This window comes from Jatropha curcas, chromosome 7 (assembly GCF_041381405.1).
Source record: "Jatropha curcas cultivar XTBG-Jc1 chromosome 7, XTBG_Jcur_1.0, whole genome shotgun sequence".
Classification (NCBI taxonomy): Eukaryota; Viridiplantae; Streptophyta; class Magnoliopsida; order Malpighiales; family Euphorbiaceae; genus Jatropha; species Jatropha curcas.
In genome coordinates this window covers 30,046,325-30,067,137 of record NC_143157.1, presented here as the reverse complement: position 1 = coordinate 30,067,137, position 20,813 = coordinate 30,046,325, and the positions used below count along the sequence as shown (strand labels likewise).

Sequence of the window (20,813 nt, the reverse complement as noted above, 5' to 3'; positions counted from 1 at the left end):
AACTCAACAAATACTCCAGTTAAATAGAAGACAACCTTTAGGGGAGACCCAAATCCGGTCATAGTTTATACAAGGTGCCAAGGGAATAGCATTTCCAAATTGTAATGCTGCAGCAGCTTGATTCTGCAAGTTAAGTAAAAGAGAAATAGCACCCAAGGAAAGATGGAAGCATATATCTGTAGATGTCAAAGACATATTCGTCTTCTCCTTCACAGATGTGTATGCCCCTGAAATATCTACCGGATCCAGAATCATGAGACCAGAACCAGCCTCAACTGTCAGATCCTTCGCCTGAGCACGAATCCAGGTATCATTATCTTTTGAGGCATACCTGTCAAGTAAAGAAGGTAAATATCATTAAAATAGAACAAAGCCAGGAAGGCTTAAGAAAAGAAAGGCTGTAACCCAAACATATATATATGGAAATGAGTTTTCAATAATCTATTTTTTATTTTTCAACAGCCAAATGCAAACGAAATAATTATACTTCCACATAGGGGTGAGCACTCAGTCCATTTGGTTCGGTTTGAACCAAACAAGAGCACACTGAAAAAACAAAAAATTTTTTAAATGATTCGACCGGGTTTTAGCTATTTTTTATAGTTTTGGGCTTCATGAAAACTGAAATGAACTAAAAAAATTTCAATCCTTTATCTATGAAAACCGAAACTGAACCATTTGTGCTAAAACCAAACAAAAACGAACTTGTCCAGTTCAGTCAATTTAACCAAAGTTTGCTTCGTCCTACTTCCAAAAAAAAAAAAAATTTATGGGAATTAGAAGTAGAAAACAGGGATATCAAATATCTCATCTAAAACTTCTTTTAAGTATCTTAGCCTAAGTAATCTTTAACTATTTTCAATAACAGACATCTAATTGCTAAAATTGAGAATTTGAGCTTCCATTTAACATTAGAAAACCACGGGTTCTCATCAACAATCTATAACAACTAGTAGGCATAAATACCCAAGTGCCCCCGTCATCAGAGACCGCCTAGATGTTAGGGAAGAAGTGAGGAGGGTAAAGCAATGGTATTTTCTATGCATATGAATGCTGTCTGGTTATTGTTGCCTTTTCATTTAAATGACATTTTTTCTGAACTATCCATTATCAAGATTCATACATCTACGCATTGCATCCACTCAGAACCACGGAATTCAGGACTGTCTTGACAGCCATCAATATAAATTTAAGCATGAACAATGAACTTCAAAATTGCAATTGCTTTCTGGAGAGGCCAATGGCCACATGCTTCATTGCAATAATGGTAATACTGAAATCACATTATGAGGACTGGACATCAGAAAAACCAAAGATAAAATAATCACGAAGACAAAGGTGATAAATACATGCTCCCTCCTTTCAAATATGCAGCAACCAAATGGCAGTGAAAACATACAGAGTAATAAACTGGTATTCCTTACATGAAACTCAAATCCATTTTTGCACGCAGAAGTTTTTCCCCATATGAAGAGTCATCCAATGAAGATTTTGTACCATCATAGAAGGTAAACTCAGGAGAAACAACCTGAATATAATAATAAACCAAGTTTCAACTAGATAAACACAAAGACAAGTTAAAAGTCACAAAAATCACATCCTGATCGAAATTATTATTAGTTAAAACCATTAGCCAGTGATGATTATCATGACCCAAGAAGCACTATTTAATTCGTTGTCAAAACAACTACATCAATTAGAAAAGGAAAGGATTCAGCATGAACCATTTGATCCCATACTTATCCACTCAAAAAGTAGAATTCACATCAACTTACTACCGAAATCATTTATTTCTGCTCTCTTCCTCTTTACTTTCCTCATTCTTTCCCAGCCAAAATTCTGTGATTTCTACTCAGGAACTGAGTGACATACACCCCAGCTAACTCCTAAGGAACTTGTTTTAAGAGCCTGTTAGGAAGTGCAGACATGCAATGCCCTAACCATTTGTTTACTGAGAAATAGAAGGAAAAGAAGAGAGAAGGAGAGAGAAATGAACAGAGAAAATGAAAAGAGAGAGAGAGTAGAAATCAGAATGATACTAATGGACGTAAATTTACATATTAGCCCTACATACGCAGTTAACTATTTTTACTATTGAGCCCACCAGCTGCCCTTTAACATTTACAATTGAGTCCTAACAGAGCTCTTCTCTAAACCACTCTAACTCGGTGGTTGACAAATGCAAAAGGAGCTGCAAACATTTAATTTTTGTGGAAGATCTCTCATAAATGTTCATTATATTCTTCAAACAATGAAATACCACGTAATTCATAGGATGATGATGGTCCAACAAGCCTTGCAGATATCAGCCTTAACTTCACATGTGATAGAAATGACAGAGACAGATGAGCTAGCAGAACCATAACATATAGCCAGCAGCTAATAATTTTGAAGTTTTTATAGTCACCGCATATTTATATGAAAATGAGCAAAAACAAAATGAATATAATAAAAGCCGATGACAGCATTTAAAATTCCAGCAAACCATAATGTATCAAAATGACAAAAGAAGACAAGACCGTAAGAAAACCTGGGCTTCAAAGGTGAAGCTCTGCACTCCACTTGAATCATTTTGAGAGTCAGAAGTATTTGAAGTGTTTGATAATTTATGAACATCATCCAGAATCTTCTTGTCATCATCAGATGAAGAATTGTCCACCAACAAAATATCAACACCATCTTCAATGGCGATTGAATAACTGCTATCATTACTCAAGTATGCATACTTCCTCAGAAGGGAACCATTCTAATGGAGTAAGAAAAAACAGATTATTATATTTACGAAAAAGTCAGCTGTTCAGTTGGTTGCAATCCAAGATAAACAAGAACATCTTAAAAACATACCACAAAAGCTAAACAAATAAAAAAAGACACCACATCCATGTTCTGCTTTTCCAGTTCTCATAAAAGAAATTAACTTGAATTTTTAGAAATTATATTTTGAAGACAACATGCTACTAGGGTAAAATACACAAATAAATAACTGCATCAAGAATGTCATCGTGCTAACTATTCAAAAGGCTTATAATTCAGAATACCTATTGTGTAGACCAGAAATTAACAAGCAATTAAAATAGTACATTTTCCTACTGCTAGGTGTTCTCACAGATTTCCTAATCAGCTACTGCATAGAACAAAAGCGTGCTCGACATTTAGAAGAGACAAGTGTGTGTACAATGCTTCTGATGACAAGATTCAGAGCTGAACAACGAGTAGGATATAGAACCTGTTAGCCCAGTGATATTACATGAATCCCTTATTTATCAACCTTTCGTGTTTAGCATGTGAATCACCAGTTCATAGATGCACATATCCAGTGAGCAGAATAGATAAGACACAGCCATAAAAGTGAGACAATATTCATAAAAAGTGGGCACCACAAGTACCTCAATCTTTACGTTAACAAACCGCAGCCTCTTACCACGTCCAATTATTATGATTGGTCGGGATCTCAATGAATGAAATTCCTTGACATTGTTTTCCTCATTTAGGAAGATAACATTTCCACACCCATCATATGTATATTCATCAACTCCCTTGTAATCTACTATTAACTGCCTATTAGGAGACAAGTGCACCACATCTTCACTCTGTCTGTAAACTGGTTCCGTAAGTACTATACTATTGTTTTTACAGATGGGATCCTTCTTAGGATCCATGGTTTCCTCTCTTCCAGTTATTGCCCCCAAAGATGGCACAAAAAACTCTCCCACAGCTAGAAGAAAATCTGGTACAGCAAGAACACGAGGTTGTTGGACCCGAACCACACATGATTGGGAGGAAACTCGCCATCTATAGTCCATCAAAAACATTGTTGAATATGGAACATCCACATCAAAGCCATAATCAGACTGCATCCTCCTAAAGCTGCCCCTGCTCAGTGAATGAGAAAAATTTCCACTAGAAACTTGTTTTGAAGCATCGGTGGATGATCCGAGCATCAGGCGCATTTCAGGTTTTGTAACAGGACGAATGTCCAAGATAGAGAATTTAGGAATAGTTATGTAGAGATCTGTTTCTGACAATGAAGATGTTCGGTATGAAACCCATAGACCTTCCAGCTGAAAAGGGACACAATCAGGACTTGTAGCAACAAATTAAATAACATTCAACATAAAATACAAAGGACAAGCAGAAATCTGTGGTGTGTGTGTTTTGTTGTTGGGAGGGGCAGATGTTTATTGGCATAACGTATATAATAGAGAATGAAAAGACTCACAGCAAGATGAGCTAAAGGTGACTCATGAACACCATTACAGAGCTCCAACAGTGCGTAACCGATATCAACTGCCATTATGTTAACAGTTTGAGAAAATAGGATTTGACTATTCAAATTGACCTTGTCTACCAGCAATCCCATTGTATCTTTTGAACCAGCTTGGCTACCACGAAAAGTTGGAGGAAGCATTGGCTCTTCAGATAAATTCATAGATGTGCAACTAAGAATTACATTATATTCTTTATCAGACATGACTCCATGAAGGAAATCCACCTGCTCAAAAATTAGCAACAAGAATCACCACACAAGCAACAAACCACATGGAGAAAACCAAAAGTGGCCACAGAAAGCAACAACTTTATAACGTATTAATAGAGAAAGCTTTGTTTTTTCGATATTACTTTAGAGGCGGTCAGCTAGTTACAATTCCATCAAACTGGAAACCTAAGAGGGTTAATTTGAGAATACTCCTACTCTTCAAACTGAGGATAATAAAAAAGAAACATGAAAAAAAAAACAAAAGAAAATTGGAAGCTTGCACCATTCATTCTGTGTTGCAAACAACATTGAATAACCTCATACAGTTGACCTTATCAATCCACAAAATCAATAAGAAAAACTGAATGTTCCCTCACAAGAGAAATTAAAATACAGCGAGTGGCAAAAGAAACAGAGAACAACAGCGTATCAATGAAGCTCAACCAAATATTACCTTTACTTCAAGAGAAAATGTTGGTACTTTCCTGAAGATATCCCGCAAACTTCGACGCACATAAATATCTAGTCCTTTTCCTTCCCGTATCATAGGCTTACCTAAACAACCATCAAGTCCAACAGACATGTTGATTCCCAGAATCTGACATTAAGACAGTTAAATACAATTTAGAACTGGAGTTCTCATTTCCCCAACAGTAAACCAAATAATTATATATATTATATTTATATAACTTTCATAACTACCTTAGCATGAAGAACATCCATGTGTACAGCTGAAGGGTCTTTCTCTGGGCAGCCATGCCAACTAAATTCATTTGTCACTTCTAAATGGCCCAGATCAAGTTGAATGAAACTGTAATATGCCCAACATATAAACAAGTTATGACATCCAACAACATAAAGAATTGCAGCAAATGTAAAAATACAGACTTCCAAATAAATGCAAGAACACCTCTGATAAGGCATGAAAGCAATACAAATTAAACAACAATTCCAAACATCGTTCAAGCAAAAATATAACTCAAACAAAGCCCCTTGATTAAAGAAAACAAGAAGATATCCCCAATGCAACTCTATGTCTGCATGCCATCCAAAGTTTTAACCATGTTCCAATCTACTCAGAGACGGGGCTAAAGCTAATTTAGTGGGGTCAATTGACCCCACTCAAGTTTAACGAATGTATTTATAATACAGGCTTAAATTGATGAAAATATTTAAAAGTACATAGTATGTAAAACATTTTAGAGTTTTCAATCCAATTTACCCCACTGGAAAACCACGTTAAATAAATGACCCACTAAAAATATTTCTGGCTCTGCCACTGATCTACTAAGATTTGCAGCAAACTTGATATCAATTCAAACTTCTCAAATTTTCACAAAACTTAGTTATGAGTAAGCTGCACCAGGAGAAAAGACCTTTTCATTTACTGAACATCTGGCAAAATCCCATACTTACTTCTTTCAGCAAAGTAACTATACTGAACATTATATAACATCCACTAAATTGCAAATCTACATACTCTTTGCTCATAGAATTTCGTGGCACAATGATAATCGGAGTGTCAAGTGAGAGGTCCAGCTTTAATGCAGTGGCTCCATCAATCTCGTCTTTCTGAATTAACCACTCAAAACCTCCAACTTTATCGACGAGCTTAATTACTTCTTCAGTATGTGGAGTTGCAAGTTCCATAAAGTACACAGTAACCTGCGGAAATGTGGTACAGAATACTGTAAGTCTAAAACTTTTTTTTTTTTTTTTTGGGTTGGGTGGGGGGGGGGGGGGGGGGGGAGAGACAAAAGAAGACAAGGAAAACTAAGTGTAACTTAATATTTTTCCTTATCTCTACTGTCATTCAATTTTTATAATGCAACAGTCCAAAAATCAGTTTGATGGATGCAGCAATATTCTAGGATATTTTCCAGTTTTCAAATTTCTAAAGAACAGAGATGGGAGATGTTTTGTTTCTTAATAATCCTAGTTTTTTTAATTTTTAGAGGGAATCACAGGCATGGCTTGAATATCAGTTGTTCTGAGAAATGATGACTTCATGGCATGTCTTGTTTTGATCCAAAATGTATCAGCCCAAGCTTAATCAATTTGAAAGGATGGAGAGCCTCCAAAGTCAAGGCATTTTCAGTATTCAATGGTCCTAAATAGGATTAACATGAGGAATCTGTTACTGATGCAAATGCAATCCAGAGATTCAAATTCAATAGTATCATCTTTTAATGTTCACGTGCTAATTGTCACCATAAGAGTGAGAAATGGCCACCAGTAAACATTTCTATCCCAGATGATTTGGAAACTGTTTTTTTGCATATTGGTACATTTGCCTTCAAAACATGCTGTGTTTGCTATGCACTCGGCATACAGTATTTAAGGGTGTTTGATTCTTTCAAAATATGTTACAGGTGTAGTGGTACGATCTCAATACATACATTGAATAGGTATAGTTTTTTTTGGTAAAAGCTAATTTTAGCCATTGAACTTTTGATCTATGCCTAATTAGGCCCAAAATTAAGTTTTGGCCAATTTTGGCAAAACTTTTACTTTGAATAAATTCCAAATTTCTGATAGTAAGAACAAAAAATTATTTTTATTTTAAAAAAGTAAAAATTTTAAATACTTAAAACAATAAAAAAAAATATGTAATATTTCGAAGTTAAAAATTTTTACTTAACCACAAAAAATTATTAAAAAAATATTAATCCTAAAATCAAATTACAAAGTTCAAATCCAAATCTCTAAAACCAAATGATAGCAACTTCCTAAATTTTCACTTCCATGTCTTTCTCAAATATTCAGCAAATCGGTAACACTTGAAGCTCTTATGGAACATTACCTTTTGGTAAAAATTTTGTTGAGCCAAGAGAAACCATTTCAAAGGCATTTTTAGTGTCCATGGTTTATTGGAAAATGAGAAAGAAAAATAACATTTGATGAAGGAAGCACGTGGAGTAGCAGTAACTTGAGAAGGAAAGGAAGGAGGAGAGTAGAATGTCGAATATGGGATTAGGGTACAATATCGAGTAACTATCTGTTCTACTCAAACAATTAGCAATTTAGCCCCGTTATGTGACAACTTTATTAGCTAATCACGATGCTCCATTACAGCTTTCACCAAAAAAAAGATGATGATCAAGATTCCAGATAGCTCTAACCCAAGAGCCATTCAAGTGGTTCTTCTTGATTTGATTTCTTAAAATAAAAATCTTGGAATTATTCTACTAAAGAGATTTCGTGTCATTTTTTGTACAATACACATGCCTTGTCCTTATCCTCCATACCATAGTAATTAAAGGCGCAACATGCACCAAGGCAGAAAATTGATCAATAAACCTAGAATATTTTAAGGAAAACATTCTTTCATTAAAAAAATTAAAGAATCATATATTCAGATTTTTTTTTCGTTAATTTGCATGCAGAAAAAAAAATGCTGACACTAAATCCAGATATTCACCAGTTGTATTCGAACATACCTCTCGCACAAATCTATAGAGGAAAACAATGCGTACGGCTGATAGCCGGCCACTCAAACTATAATCATATCCTTCATAATCATCATCCTCAGCACTGTAAGAACTAAACTTGAACTGGAAAAGAAAAACAAAGCAACTATGTTTAACTAGAAGTTATATGATACCAGAGCCAAAACTAAGTAAGCGACTACCTTTATAAGCGATTCAAGCCCTGGATTACGGATATCACAAAGCCAACTCCACCAATGATCTGCTCCAAATGACATATCACATAATCTGAAATTTCCTAATGTGCCTTCAATAGAAAGAGAACCTGGATGGAGCTTGAAGAAAAAATTAACTGAAGTCAAATAACATAGCAAGATGGGAATATTGATCTAAAATCTAAGGAAGAGAGGCATGAGGGCAAAGAAGATGCTATGCCTAAAGTTATATTTGGATTTAGCAATGGAGAGGAGCAAAAGAAGTGATGCAACATTAGAGAAAAAATGTACAGTTGGATAGGGTCCATAAAAACTTCAAAATGGAGTTTCAAATTTCATTGTAATATTCAAAGAGGAAAGATGTGCAGAAAAGGTGTTCATGATAACATTCTCCTCACCTTAAAATCCAACAGGAAACTCTCTTGCACAAGCACAGCAAACTGGGAACCATCTTCTTTGTTGAGAGAGACAGTGACACTGTCAACATTCATGTTCAGATCAAATACAACGCGATTTTTACCATACCCCAGAAATCCTTTAACTCGCCCACTATCTTCAGTTTTTTCTTTGTTAATCAAAGATTTATCATCTGTGACGCCAGCGACATCTGTGCTACTTTGAGCAGAAGTTGCATTAGTTAGATCAAAGCCAAAACCAATTAAAGCAACAAGCGTAGGTCTGTTACAAAAGAACTCCAGTTTGGACATGCGAACGCTCATCTGAAAATTTCAAATGTACACATCAGCATAACAATTTAATATTTGACATAATAATAATTGAAATTCGTCATAATCAAGTTTGTACCTGCGTATCTACACCATCATAATCAGATGAAGAGGAACTCTTTGTTGAAAAGATAACAGATACGAAATGCAAACTATCACCACCCTCTGCCTCATAAAATATCTCATTCGAAATTTGCTTTCCTTGTAACAGACCCTGTTCATGCATTAAAGCGTCCGCAGAATCAAATTCAGAAGATTCATTGGTATCTCCCCAAATTCCAAAATGAGATATATTCATCCTTGGTGAATAAACACCAGAATCAGATGACAGAAAATCGGGCAAAGCATCCGTAAAATTATCTTCATCATCAGGAGGTACAAAAGACATATCTCTCTCTTCCAGGTCTGGAGGGCAAGGAGAAGAGACTGTCTTATCCATTTTCAGCACAGAACAGGCCAAATACTGAGGTTCTGTAGACACACAACCTTGAAGTTCATCTTTAATTTTCAAAGAGTGCAACTTCACTTTGACTGTCAGGTCACCCTCCGAACGAATCATGTACACCTGCAAAGCAACATTATCACACAAGCAAAAGCAGTAGCAACAAATTTTAGTTGTTTCTGAAAAAGCAAACAAAAGGAATTGGTATTTGGATTCTTGTAGAAATTTTCTTGTGATTTCTTCTGTTTCAAGCATATTTGTCTATCCCAAGACTATTATTATCATTTAGCCAACAAAAATTGCTGTATCAAGGAATCTTCAGACCTTTCTAGTAAAAGTGCAAATTTACTAGGAGAGCCAATTTCATCCCCCTAAGTCACATTTACAGGCAAGAAACCATTAATAATTAACAGCACAAACCTTTCCCCCACCAAAAAGAATCTCGATAATTAGAGTCTCCTCAAGTTTCTCATCAATTTCATCGCTAGTCTGCACGATAATGAACAAATATTGAAGTACTCAATTAGTAATCTTGGAAGTAATGAGAAATTTGAAAGGCAATTGCAACTAGGAGTGGCTGGTTCAGTGAACCGGCAGTTCAGAGCCAATAAGGCTCTGAACTGAGATGTAAACCAGTTCTGGTCCAGTTCCAGTGCTTCTCTTTTCTTTTCTCTTTTTTTTTAACCGAACATGGCCAGAACCGGCAGCAGCCGGGAGGGTTCCAGCCAGTTACAGCTCCAAAGAGAGGAACAAGGACTAGCCCCCCTCCCCCCCCCCCCCCCCCCATTTCGGTCCAAACTGGACCGGTGAGGTGGCTGGTCTAACTGCAACAATAATTTAACCAATATCATGTTATAGCTAATAGCTAGATGAATTCACCTAAAACTTCAATAAGCATAAAAAAGAATTGCACGAATTAGTAAAAATCTGTATATATATAAATTTTTTTTTTTCTCCTCCTAAGGACAATGCACAACATCTAACCTTTCCATATATGTAAAACTTTGTCTCTACTAGTGCCCCATTAATGACAAGGTCAGCTGTTTTCAAATCTGCGCTCCGGGGTTCACCAAATTCACCTGCAATTTCATTTGTTTCTTCAAGTACATTAACTGATGAAGGAACCTGCATTTAAAATCAATGTTACTTCCAGTAATAAGCACCCAAATTACTAAAAAACAAAATACCAATTGCCTGCAATAATATCATCTCATACAGAAGCTTTATATGTAGACTGCACAAGTCCTTTAAACCAAATTGCTTTCTCTTCTTCATCTCGAAACTCTAAAATCCAGGTGCTAGAAAATTCCAATGCCTGGGGAAAATAAGATACATAATTAAATTCATAAAAGACAACAAATGTCAAGAACCACCAAACAGCATAGATGCAATCAGTTGCAGCACATATTTCATTTTTCATTACATTTATGTAAAAGTTCAGTGAGCTCAGTAACATGAAATAAAAAAGCATTAAATCATGTCATTACTTACTATGTTTGTCTCATGCACAACTTAGCAGTTACAAAATCCAAAAATATTTACATTCAGATTTGTATAAACTCCAGCAGCAGAAAAAAAAAAACACGAGGTGAAATCTCATGGCTAATTAATTATTTTCCATTATCATCATAGTGCACAGCTAAACATGAGCTACGTCCAATTATGATGTTCAAAAATGCATGTAGTTCAAGTAAATGAACAAAAGTTGGAAGCATCCTTTAAACAAGCTAATTTTTACGGTAGTAGCACGATAATTGATGTTTATAAACAGCATTAGGTCAAGTAATCACAAAGAATAATACTATCCTGCAGAAATATTAGGCAATTTTTCTGAGTTATATGCGTAACGTGTCTTTCTTGAATGGACAGTTTGCTTCATTCTAAGTAGGCATAAAAGAGTTCCAAAATCCTTCCATACATAATTTTCATTTTCACTCAGTTTTGGAGAATTAGCATGGTTCAAGAATCTCATAGTGCACAGATACAATACGTGACCACGAGAGAAGAGAAGGGATTGTAGTAGTGGGTGTGAATGAAAGAAAGAGCTTAGGTTCATTGAGGTCCAGGCGAAGAGCAAGCTTAAGCCACTGCCATAATCTGCAAGCATTTAATAACATCAAACCTACGTGGCTCACCTGTTGAAGGTCCATTCCCCTATTGTAGACAGCAACACAGAATGGGGAGCCACCAACATTTGACAGAGGAACATCATTCACCTGTCTACCGGCCATACTGCAACAGTGAAGTCTTAGATTAAGTGTGCGACAAATCTCCAAACTAGATAATATATATGATCAGCCCAAGCAATTTAAAAAAACCAAAAAGTTAAAAAAAGCTAGGTGTTAGAAGGAAAAAAATTAATGGAAGAATTAACATAATCAAGACATCTACATTACAAGCAGCAGGCGGAAACCAGAGCCTGGAAAATAATGGGAAAGAGATTGAAAAAGCAAACCTCAAGCACCGCTGGTAGCCCAGGGACCTCCGAGATTCCGTAGCATAAAGAAAAGGTCCAGATAACACAAGAAAACAGGGCTGCCATGTAGCAACAGAATTGCCAATCCCCTAAACCAAGATATTGATACAGTAATCATTTTCTCGCTCCCAAGCCATGTATTCAACCAGCTAACTCTGCTTATGATTAAAAACATAAGGATTTACCTTCCAGACAAGGATTCGAGCATCAGTAGCAATATCTGCAGAACTCCAAGGAGAAAATTCAGCTTGAAAATTATCAACAGCTGATTGGCCACATTTTTCCATTGTGCGATACAACATATTCAACAATTCTACAAGTCTACAATATCTCGCTGGTGAAAAATGAATGCCAAGATTTGGCACTTGAACAGATATGCGTGTTGAAGGATAACTTGGGTGAGGTACTTTGATCTTCAATAAACAGATAACAAACGTCACCTCAGGTTCATACTCCAATAATAAGTAAAACCAGAAGTTTTTCAAGTGATAATACTAAAGGTACAAGAGAGTTCGCAAAAAGGTGAAAACAAAAAAGTTATATGCTAGGATTCACATTTCATGAAACTGTCAAAACCTAAGTAAATGTGAACTTGGATGACATTTTCAAGATATAAAGCAGCAATATAGCAATCAATATTTGTTACTTAAATAGATATGAGCATCAACAGCTTACTCTGTGAGGCACTTTCATCTTCAAATAAACATGTGCACAAGTACAACTACTACAAAGTACAACTTTTAAAATTATTAACATCCAGAGTAATTATTCTCTATCAGATTCTTAACATTTTACTGGTAAACTCACATGTGCAAATATTTCAAAATCAAAGAGAGAAATAAAAGTATTGTGTTTGAGAAAAGAATAAGCTAAATAGTATACCTGATCAACAATTACTGCCATTCCACACCTATCAATGAGAGAATAGTAAATATCATTTTTTTTGGGAATGCAAGATGCTCTTGCATGACTATTATCTTTTGGTACAACCACCGTAGGATTCTGATAATCAGAATCACAATTTGTAAAGAATGCAGCAATATCTCTTCCAGATATGTAGAAACGAGAATACAGACTCTGCCTTTGTTCATCAGACTGATTTTCCTGGAACAATATATAAATTTTGAGCACAGATAAAAACTGATTGGAAAAGTCTAAATAAGAACACCATACCGCAGTTTGCAATGTAAAATGACCGAAATCCAAAACAAAATGCACATCACAATTTGAAGAACCAGCGTTCCTTATAGGAACCCTGACTTTTGGAGCGCCCAAATCTATGTCAAGAGCAAATCTGAGAAACCAAGCACATATACAAGTCAATTTGCTCCTTTTTGGCAAAAATAAACATTGTAGCAGGGAAATATAAAACAAATAACAAAAATATATGAACAAATAATTACCTGCTCTGTTCCTCTAACACCATCTGAAATTGTTCCTGTGCTTGACGAGTCACTTTTTCAATCTTCATCTGCACTTGGCATTGGAAAAAGAAGAGATTAGTTTAACATCAATACTGTGATCTGTTCAACATATTGACATCAATACCTGCAAAGCATTTGCAGTTTCCAGAGCAACAGTAGGGCTGACTGCATTACTTCTCTTCAGAAACTCAAAAAAATGATCAAAGCTTTCCATCATAACCTGTCAGCAAAAATGACACAAGGAAGAGAAGGGAAAATGATGATTTGCAACGGAACAAGGGAAAGATATGAAGAGCAAATAGTAAAATGTCTTCCTCAAGATCTTATTGGTAAGGAAAGCAGTATAACTACTGTACGCAGCTTGATATTAGTACAAATCACTCCACTCCCAATCTCTCAGGAACTAATTAATCACCGTAACATGGCAAGGAGAAATAGCAGCTGACAGCCTCCAATCAACATTCTCCCCAACTGGTGAGTGTACAAAACTAACAGATAATGCATTCACCTTCTGCTCGCTAGATACACTCTGCGAAACAAATTGCATACTGTATATAAGTCCAATAAAAGTATGAAATATATGCAGACCAAAATCTAAGTCTTCATTATAGCAATTTAGTCTAAAAACCCATTAAAATGAATTTTAAAAAGAATCGATTGTTTGAGTTTGTTATTGTTCTGATTTTTGGATCTTTTTTTTTTTCTCAACTGTCAAAGAAAAATCTATTGTAAAAATATATTTATTTTTGCATTTTGGTATTTTACAAAAGAAAAACAGGGGTCCACAACTTAGAGAAACCACAAAAATTAGTTTTTGTTTTTACAAGATACAAAGTTTTGGCATAGACAACAAAAGCCAAGAACAGAAATGATACCAGAGCACCTTAAAAATTGAAAAAATAGAAAGGAGTTCAAAAAAAAATTTCTACAGAGTACAGATCTATCTGATGATAAACTCAACATTTCAAATTTCTATTCAGGTGAAAAAACTACTAACTATTAACTCAAAAGGCAAAGTATACCATGATCTTTCTATCACAGCCAACAAACCTGGGCAAGTGAACCTCCAGGTGCAGATAAACCATAGAATTTCAGCAACACATCACAGTGGGTACTTCGATTTTTAAACTTTGTTGACACGTATAATTGCTCAAATCTACCGCAAATAATCTCCCTTTGATTTATATCAACAATCCTGGCAGCAGCCTGCCCGATAGATACAGTCACCAAATGTTTAATCATATTCTGCATGTCTTTTCCTATATGCGGCATTAACTCCTCGTCAGGCTGGTAACTAAGTAAATTATTAATTGCCTGCCATTCTTCTTTAGTCAGTCTTTCTTCTGTTAACTCTGACCCCTCCGAAGCATCCACACTATTGTCATCTTCAGAGTCTGTGCTCCTAAGGTGAAATGCAAAATCAAAATAAATAGGGAGAGTTTGAAAATCATAAACTTACAAGGAAACATATAGATTTCACCAGATCTAGAAGTGAAATAAAAACAAAACAAAAAACAAAAAAATAAAGTTCCAACCAACCATCTAAATGAGAACCAGCTTTTCTTTTTAAGCCTCCTCTGTTCAGCTGCTTCCTTTGATTTTACAGATTCAACCTTAGCATGAGCAAGTAACCTAAAATGATGGACAAATGAAACACAAAACACCAACACAGAAATATAATGAGAACAGATGGAAAAGTAAGAGTGAAATTCTAGAATTTTTGTCATTGTTCATGGCATTGAACCTCATACATATCGTAAAATACTAAAATAGCACTTAATCTAGCCTGGGGTAAAATGCATGACGGGAACATTTAGAAACAGTTTTATGATACAAAACTCGGAGACCAGGACTTGCCTAGCCTTTAAAGGAAAGGTCGCTGAATATCAATCAATCATTTTAATGGGTTTTATAGGGGATCAACATTGTAACCAGCATCAGGGATGGATGTGAGAAACCATGGTACCACACAGCATGATTGGCTTTCTTGTTCTCATTGATTTTGGTTTAATGCAGATTTATGATACCAAACCACATTCATCATAAAGGTCATAATACTAATTTACAAATGACATTTCAGGGCTTGCTCAGCCTTCAAAGAAGTTTGCCTTATGATAATCCAATTATTTTACTGGGTTATGTTGGGGTTGAGATCACAGAACCCATCGAAAGATTATAGATTTTTGCTAAGATTCATAAGGACTATTCTTCGCAATTTTGATGGAATGGACCCAGGAAGTGGGAGGGTTACCAACCGATGTGCAACCTAAGCCTAATAGGTGTCTCTATGAACCCAAAGGAAAAAGATATAGAAGAGCTCATTTCAATTTGAGAATTTTACAAACCAGATAAAATGGTCAGATTTCGTTTGTGAAATCATTTTCACAAAGATTCCTAAGGGTTATTGTTGTTAATTTTGATGGAATAGGCTTAGGAAGTGGGAGGGCCACCAATCAATGCGTAACCTAGGCCTAATAGGTCTTTCTATGAACCCCCAATGAAAAAGATAGAGCTTAGTTCAATTTGAAAATTTTACAATATAAAATGGTCAGATTTGGTTTGTATCATTTCTGAACATTTTTACACAAGAAATCCATCATCAAATGCTTTCTTCAGCATTGATCATTACACTAATGCACATCAAGGAACGCCCTAAGAATGTTTTTTTTCCAAAAAAAAAATAAATAAGTGTTTCATACCTCCATAAAAGAATAACTTTGGAATCAAGATCTTTCTCCATTTCTCTAAGCTCTGAGGCATCGGTAGATGATTGTTGAAGTGAACTAGCATACAACTGAACATAACGGCGACGAAGCTGACAGAGATGTTTGATTCGGTCCCATGACAATCTGTAGCTGAAGCAGGACAGCGTTAAAAAGAGGGTTTCAACTTCAGAAATACAATAGATTGCAGAATACAATAAAGAATGCTTCAGTAGATTATCCTTTTTGTTTTCTTTTTGAATGAATTCTCTAAGCATCTTTTCCAATACACCATCCAACCAAGCAAGATTGCAGCACAGTTTCTTTTGCTGCAGCCAAGCTTGGCCAAAACAAATAAAGCATGTGTGCTTGTCAATGAAAATACATTTCACTTGCAAGGGGCAAGGGAAACATCTAAAAGAACATTAAATAATCAAATATATTTACAAAATAGCATGTATGTACCACATCTGCTTCTGCTGCAGGACAGCTAGAGCAGCATAACGCCACCACAGTTTAGGATTCTTTGAAACAGGCACCTCAGGTCTTAAATGAGAAATTTCAATATATTTCTTGTATCTTGAAAAGACTTCCAGAAGTTTTATCCAATCATGATATTGTGTCTGTGAAAACAAAAAACAAGTGGCACATGAATTTAGCAAATCACTTACTTGCAAAGAAAACAGAAGAAAAGTACTTAAATAATTTGTAGATACAAATAAAAGTGGAAAAAAGAGAACGATGAAACCCTGGGACAAAGGCCAGAGGTGATCAAATAAGACAAAAGGTTCTTTTCTAAAAGAAATGGGCATTCAAATTTGTCTTGTTGAACCACAGCAAACCATGGCAGTAACTGCAGAACTGACAGATGACATAAAGCACATTAAAATAATAAGAAGAAAAGGCTTTCACCTCTGTAATTGTTAACGAGACATCACTTAAAACAAGAGAAGCCCTCTCAAATGGAATTTCAGGATCAACCCTTTCCTGTTTTCCAAGACGATGATATTTGAGGACTCCATTGATTGGTGCCAGCAGATAGTTACGATTAACAGCCCATTTAGACACCGTTCCATAGCCACTAGAAGGTCCATTTATACCTTCTTCAAATATCTAATGGATCAGCACAAGGAAAAAAAATTAAAAAGACGCATTATATTAGTTGATCAATTATTCTGTGGAAAAACAAGTAACAATGCTACAACAGAAGTATAGAGGCTAATGATTCCAGATGTAAGCAACCTCGACCCATTCCTTGGGATTGAGATCTTCCCATCTCTTTTCTATCTTCCAAGGAAGGCTGTTGGAATCGTGATAAATAGCAAGTCTTTCAAGCTGCAATGACTGTTCCAAAAAAATATATATATAGGCATTAGTTAAATCTTAATAAGATGAAAGTAATAGGAAATTAACAAGCAAGGATTTTGAAAAAACATCACCAGTTGCTCCAATATCACAATAGTCAGTTTCACCAGTATGCAAAGGAAAGCACCTGCTCAGCTACAGGAATCCTAACTACTTCTCTACCACATTACAGAAGTGTTACATGAAGAAAATTTTATATAATCCAACTCAGCTTAAGTCTTAATCAAAACTAGGTAGGATTGATTATGTTTCTCCTCCTCCTCCTATCCTGCCAAACTAAAGCTATATCCTACATAAAATAATTAAAAATATGCTGTTGCTGCTGAGTAACTAGGCAAGGCTTTAACCACTCAAAGCATCGCCTTATTAGAAATCGGGCTCCTCATAGCCCCTAATCTCCTTCAAACAACCATGTTCATAGCTTATGAAATATATGGCCAATACATGCCCCACTGCTCCATGTTGCCAAACTAGAAGCCAAGGAAACACATACTTTATAATCCTCTCCCCACAGCCATGGTTCAGCCCAAAGCAAGTTGGACTGCTATTGGGTCACAGAAAAAACCTCCCAAAGACATGCTCCCACCCACAACAAACAATATTGAAAACAACTAAACAAATACCAATGAAACTATGGAAGTGCAAATTTGATCAAGCAATTCTTGCAAACGCTTATAGTATTTGAATGCCACAGGCTACTTTTTAGCTATCTTTTTCAGAAGAAACAGCTGAATAAGAAATGAAGAAAAGCTACCTTCCGCAATTTATCCAGTGCACCACTGGTGTCAAACGTTTCATTTCCCTGCTCATCCATTGTGACAGCTGCCAGTTTGGCTAAGGTAACACCAAAAGAAAATGGATGCCTTGGATTGCTGCAAAAACATCCAGGTTCTTACAATAAACATGGTTCATACTAGGATGGAACACAAAATACTGACTCATGCATAAATACTAAAAACAAAAATAGGTTGCTATACAAATCATAAAGAGACCAAACTAGAAATGAAAGAGAGAAAGGGTAATTTTTAAAATAAATGGACACCAACCTGACCTCATCCTCAAATCTGACGTGGACATTGGTGATTGAAATCTTAAGATTTCCAATAATAGTGGCAATCAAAGAGCCTAGCCATGAATTTCCAGGAGGAGGCTGGAAAAGCATCATATATCAGGTTTACTGCCCTAATATAAAGAAATGCACATTAAAGCACATGGTACTATACTTTCAAAAGATCAAATGTATGTAGGAAAAAATAAAGAACCGAGAGCATATGTTTTTCAGAGAAAGCAAATGAAGAAAGGTGTCATTGCCACTTTGTCATCTTAAAGGCTAAGAAAGTTGTCCAAACTTTTTCTATGGGTAAATTGCAGGCAGCAACAGCTAAGGCTGATAAATAAATAATCCAAAGACTATAGAAACAAACAGTAAAGGCACAAATAAAACTTTTAAGCAGAGAATCATGATGTTCGTGTATTAGCAAGGTCCACAATGTTTTCAGTAACTGATAAATTGCATCAACACATTCCCAAAAGAGATATAATCATCAGAATAAAGTCTTCTATAAGCATGGTAATGATAAAACAGATGACTAAATTTTCTTTAGCTCAAGCAACTATAATACATGAGTAAAAGAAAAATTGAAACCAAAGACCATACATTTCCCAACTTTGACCTAGATATTCCTTCAAGGATTGTCAGTTCTGATTCCTGCACAAATAAGAGGGGAAAAAAAAAAGGAAAGAAATATTTATAAGTGCATCAGGAGAGAAAGCTCCGTATCTCTCAATATAGACTCATTTTATAGATGTAGTGCACAAATTATGATGGTTAGTTAGGAAACAAGCATCGAGAAAACATAAGAATACATGTGCGCAATTGTGTCATGCACAGAGAGAGAGAGAGACAGAGAGAGAGTTTTACTTCAATCTGTTGAAGTTTGGTTTCAAAAAGCTTTATCCTATCCTCCTCCTGCACAAAAGAATGAACAAACTAAATCAGGGGAAAAATGAAAAGAGATCATGGTTGAACAAAATATTAAGTTTTCATCATTAAAACCAAACGAATCACCATATTACCTTGAGAATCTGACCAACAGAAGCAGGATGAGCAAGAATAAAGACACGATCAATGAGAACAATCACAGGTTCCTTACCCAAACTTTTCCATGGAACCTGACAGTTCAAGAGGAAAAAAAAAGGAAATAACAAAATCAATAATCAGGGCATAACCATCTGATAGGTAGACATGTTACAGAAATTAAGGTGTGGTTTAGGCTAACAAGGACCTAGAACAGAAATAATTTAGAGAAACTTTCATGAACTTTCAGATTTCAATCAAGTTAAATGATTAATTTCCAGAGTATTTGAACAATAATCAATAATAATTCCAAATTTGTCCATGAACGAGCACAAATTTAATCCAATGCTATGGCGATCAAATATTGAAGTCATTAAGCAAGTCAAAGGAAATATTTGAATCTCATATGACATTTTTTTTCTCTTTTGTTGTCTTCTATTTTTGTAGTTGTTAAGCTTGAAACTCATTTCCAGCAGATAGTGTTCATAGCCAACACTAAGGTTAAGGGGCATCAGAAAAAAATTTTCAGCTCCATATAAATTTTTTCCCGTGTTTGAAGCACAAAAAAGAATTACTTAACTATCAACTTTTCCTGGTCAATGGAAAACTAAGAAGTTTAGTTTGCCAATTAGCAAGTCGTTTCCAACCAAAGACATAGTATAAATATATATACACACAAGTATACATTCATATATATATATATATATAAAAACATTTCCATTATCTTTTCCACTGAAGAAAATTAAAATTGTCCCCTAGAAACCGAAAGAATAATTTATGGTGAATTTTCAATTTTACAACCAACAAATCAAAGAATTAAAAATAATAATTTTATTTACCATAAACGTTTAAACAAACAGAGGCTTGGAATACAAAAGTGAGAAACTAACCAGGTTTGAGAAAAGAAAGAAAAAAAAAAAAAAGAAAGAGAAAAAGAAACTCAACAAGCATAGTAAGTGCACAATCCATATTCCCCATCTTCATTGGACAAAAATATTTTCTTTCTTTTGTGTAGTACCAAGTATTCATAGCACTTCCCTTGCAATTATTTCTTAGTTAAACCTTTGAGGCATTCATAATGTTTTTTGAAGCAAGGAACACTGTTTATTGATCTCTGCCAAAACATGTTTGAACCATTCGTGTAATGGTAAAATAGATAAAAAGGAAGACCCATAAACAAGTAAGTGTCACAGCTGGCATTATGAATATAATGCATATCACCTCACAAACAAAATAATATACATGCTTGTCCAATATATTAACTGCAACAAGCTAATTCTACAAACTAAAGCACGTAAACAGTGATGTAGAAATATATCAGGATACAAAATTCATCCTGAGCTATGGGTCATAATATCAGCCACCTTTAATGTAATAGTACCAACAAAACCAGCTTTGACAGTGACTGGGAGTTTCAGTGCATTTAGTGCCTCTGCCTTCAACCTCAAATCTTTGAGGACAACATCGCCTACAAAGAAGAGT

General features: G+C 35.3%; 1 protein-coding gene across 6 annotated transcripts in view; it reads right to left on the bottom strand.

Annotated features, from left to right (window-relative positions):
* Positions 1-20,813, bottom strand: part of LOC105643596 (calcium-dependent lipid-binding family protein) — a 38,593-nt gene that overhangs the window by 16,600 nt on the left and 1,180 nt on the right. For 4 of the 6 annotated variants that reach the window (XM_089724194.1, XM_089724192.1, XM_089724195.1 and 1 more), the window contains exons 3-37: positions 20,696-20,799; positions 19,331-19,426; positions 19,176-19,223; positions 18,912-18,962; positions 18,301-18,404; positions 18,009-18,126; positions 17,132-17,233; positions 16,802-17,002; positions 16,355-16,512; positions 15,887-16,042; positions 14,727-14,819; positions 14,238-14,589; positions 13,603-13,716; positions 13,312-13,407; positions 13,167-13,234; positions 12,937-13,057; positions 12,646-12,867; positions 11,949-12,176; positions 11,743-11,852; positions 11,423-11,519; positions 10,504-10,602; positions 10,272-10,412; positions 9,708-9,776; positions 8,925-9,410; positions 8,519-8,839; positions 8,109-8,240; positions 7,918-8,031; positions 5,958-6,142; positions 5,180-5,288; positions 4,932-5,075; positions 4,220-4,492; positions 3,387-4,061; positions 2,531-2,746; positions 1,425-1,528; positions 36-331 (exon numbers count right to left, since the gene is read on the bottom strand). In XM_089724194.1, coding sequence (XP_089580320.1) covers positions 36-331; positions 1,425-1,528; positions 2,531-2,746; positions 3,387-4,061; positions 4,220-4,492; positions 4,932-5,075; positions 5,180-5,288; positions 5,958-6,142; positions 7,918-8,031; positions 8,109-8,240; positions 8,519-8,839; positions 8,925-9,410; positions 9,708-9,776; positions 10,272-10,412; positions 10,504-10,602; positions 11,423-11,519; positions 11,743-11,852; positions 11,949-12,176; positions 12,646-12,867; positions 12,937-13,057; positions 13,167-13,234; positions 13,312-13,407; positions 13,603-13,716; positions 14,238-14,589; positions 14,727-14,819; positions 15,887-16,042; positions 16,355-16,512; positions 16,802-17,002; positions 17,132-17,233; positions 18,009-18,126; positions 18,301-18,404; positions 18,912-18,962; positions 19,176-19,223; positions 19,331-19,426; positions 20,696-20,799 — 6,003 coding nt within the window. Of the gene's footprint in view, positions 1-35; positions 332-1,424; positions 1,529-2,530; positions 2,747-3,386; positions 4,062-4,219; positions 4,493-4,931; positions 5,076-5,179; positions 5,289-5,957; positions 6,143-7,917; positions 8,032-8,108; positions 8,241-8,518; positions 8,840-8,924; positions 9,411-9,707; positions 9,777-10,271; positions 10,413-10,503; positions 10,603-11,422; positions 11,520-11,742; positions 11,853-11,948; positions 12,177-12,645; positions 12,868-12,936; positions 13,058-13,166; positions 13,235-13,311; positions 13,408-13,602; positions 13,717-14,237; positions 14,590-14,726; positions 14,820-15,886; positions 16,043-16,354; positions 16,513-16,801; positions 17,003-17,131; positions 17,234-18,008; positions 18,127-18,300; positions 18,405-18,911; positions 18,963-19,175; positions 19,224-19,330; positions 19,427-20,695; positions 20,800-20,813 lie in introns of those variants that run through there. The other 2 variants (XM_089724196.1, XM_089724197.1) reach the window with 2 other exon arrangements.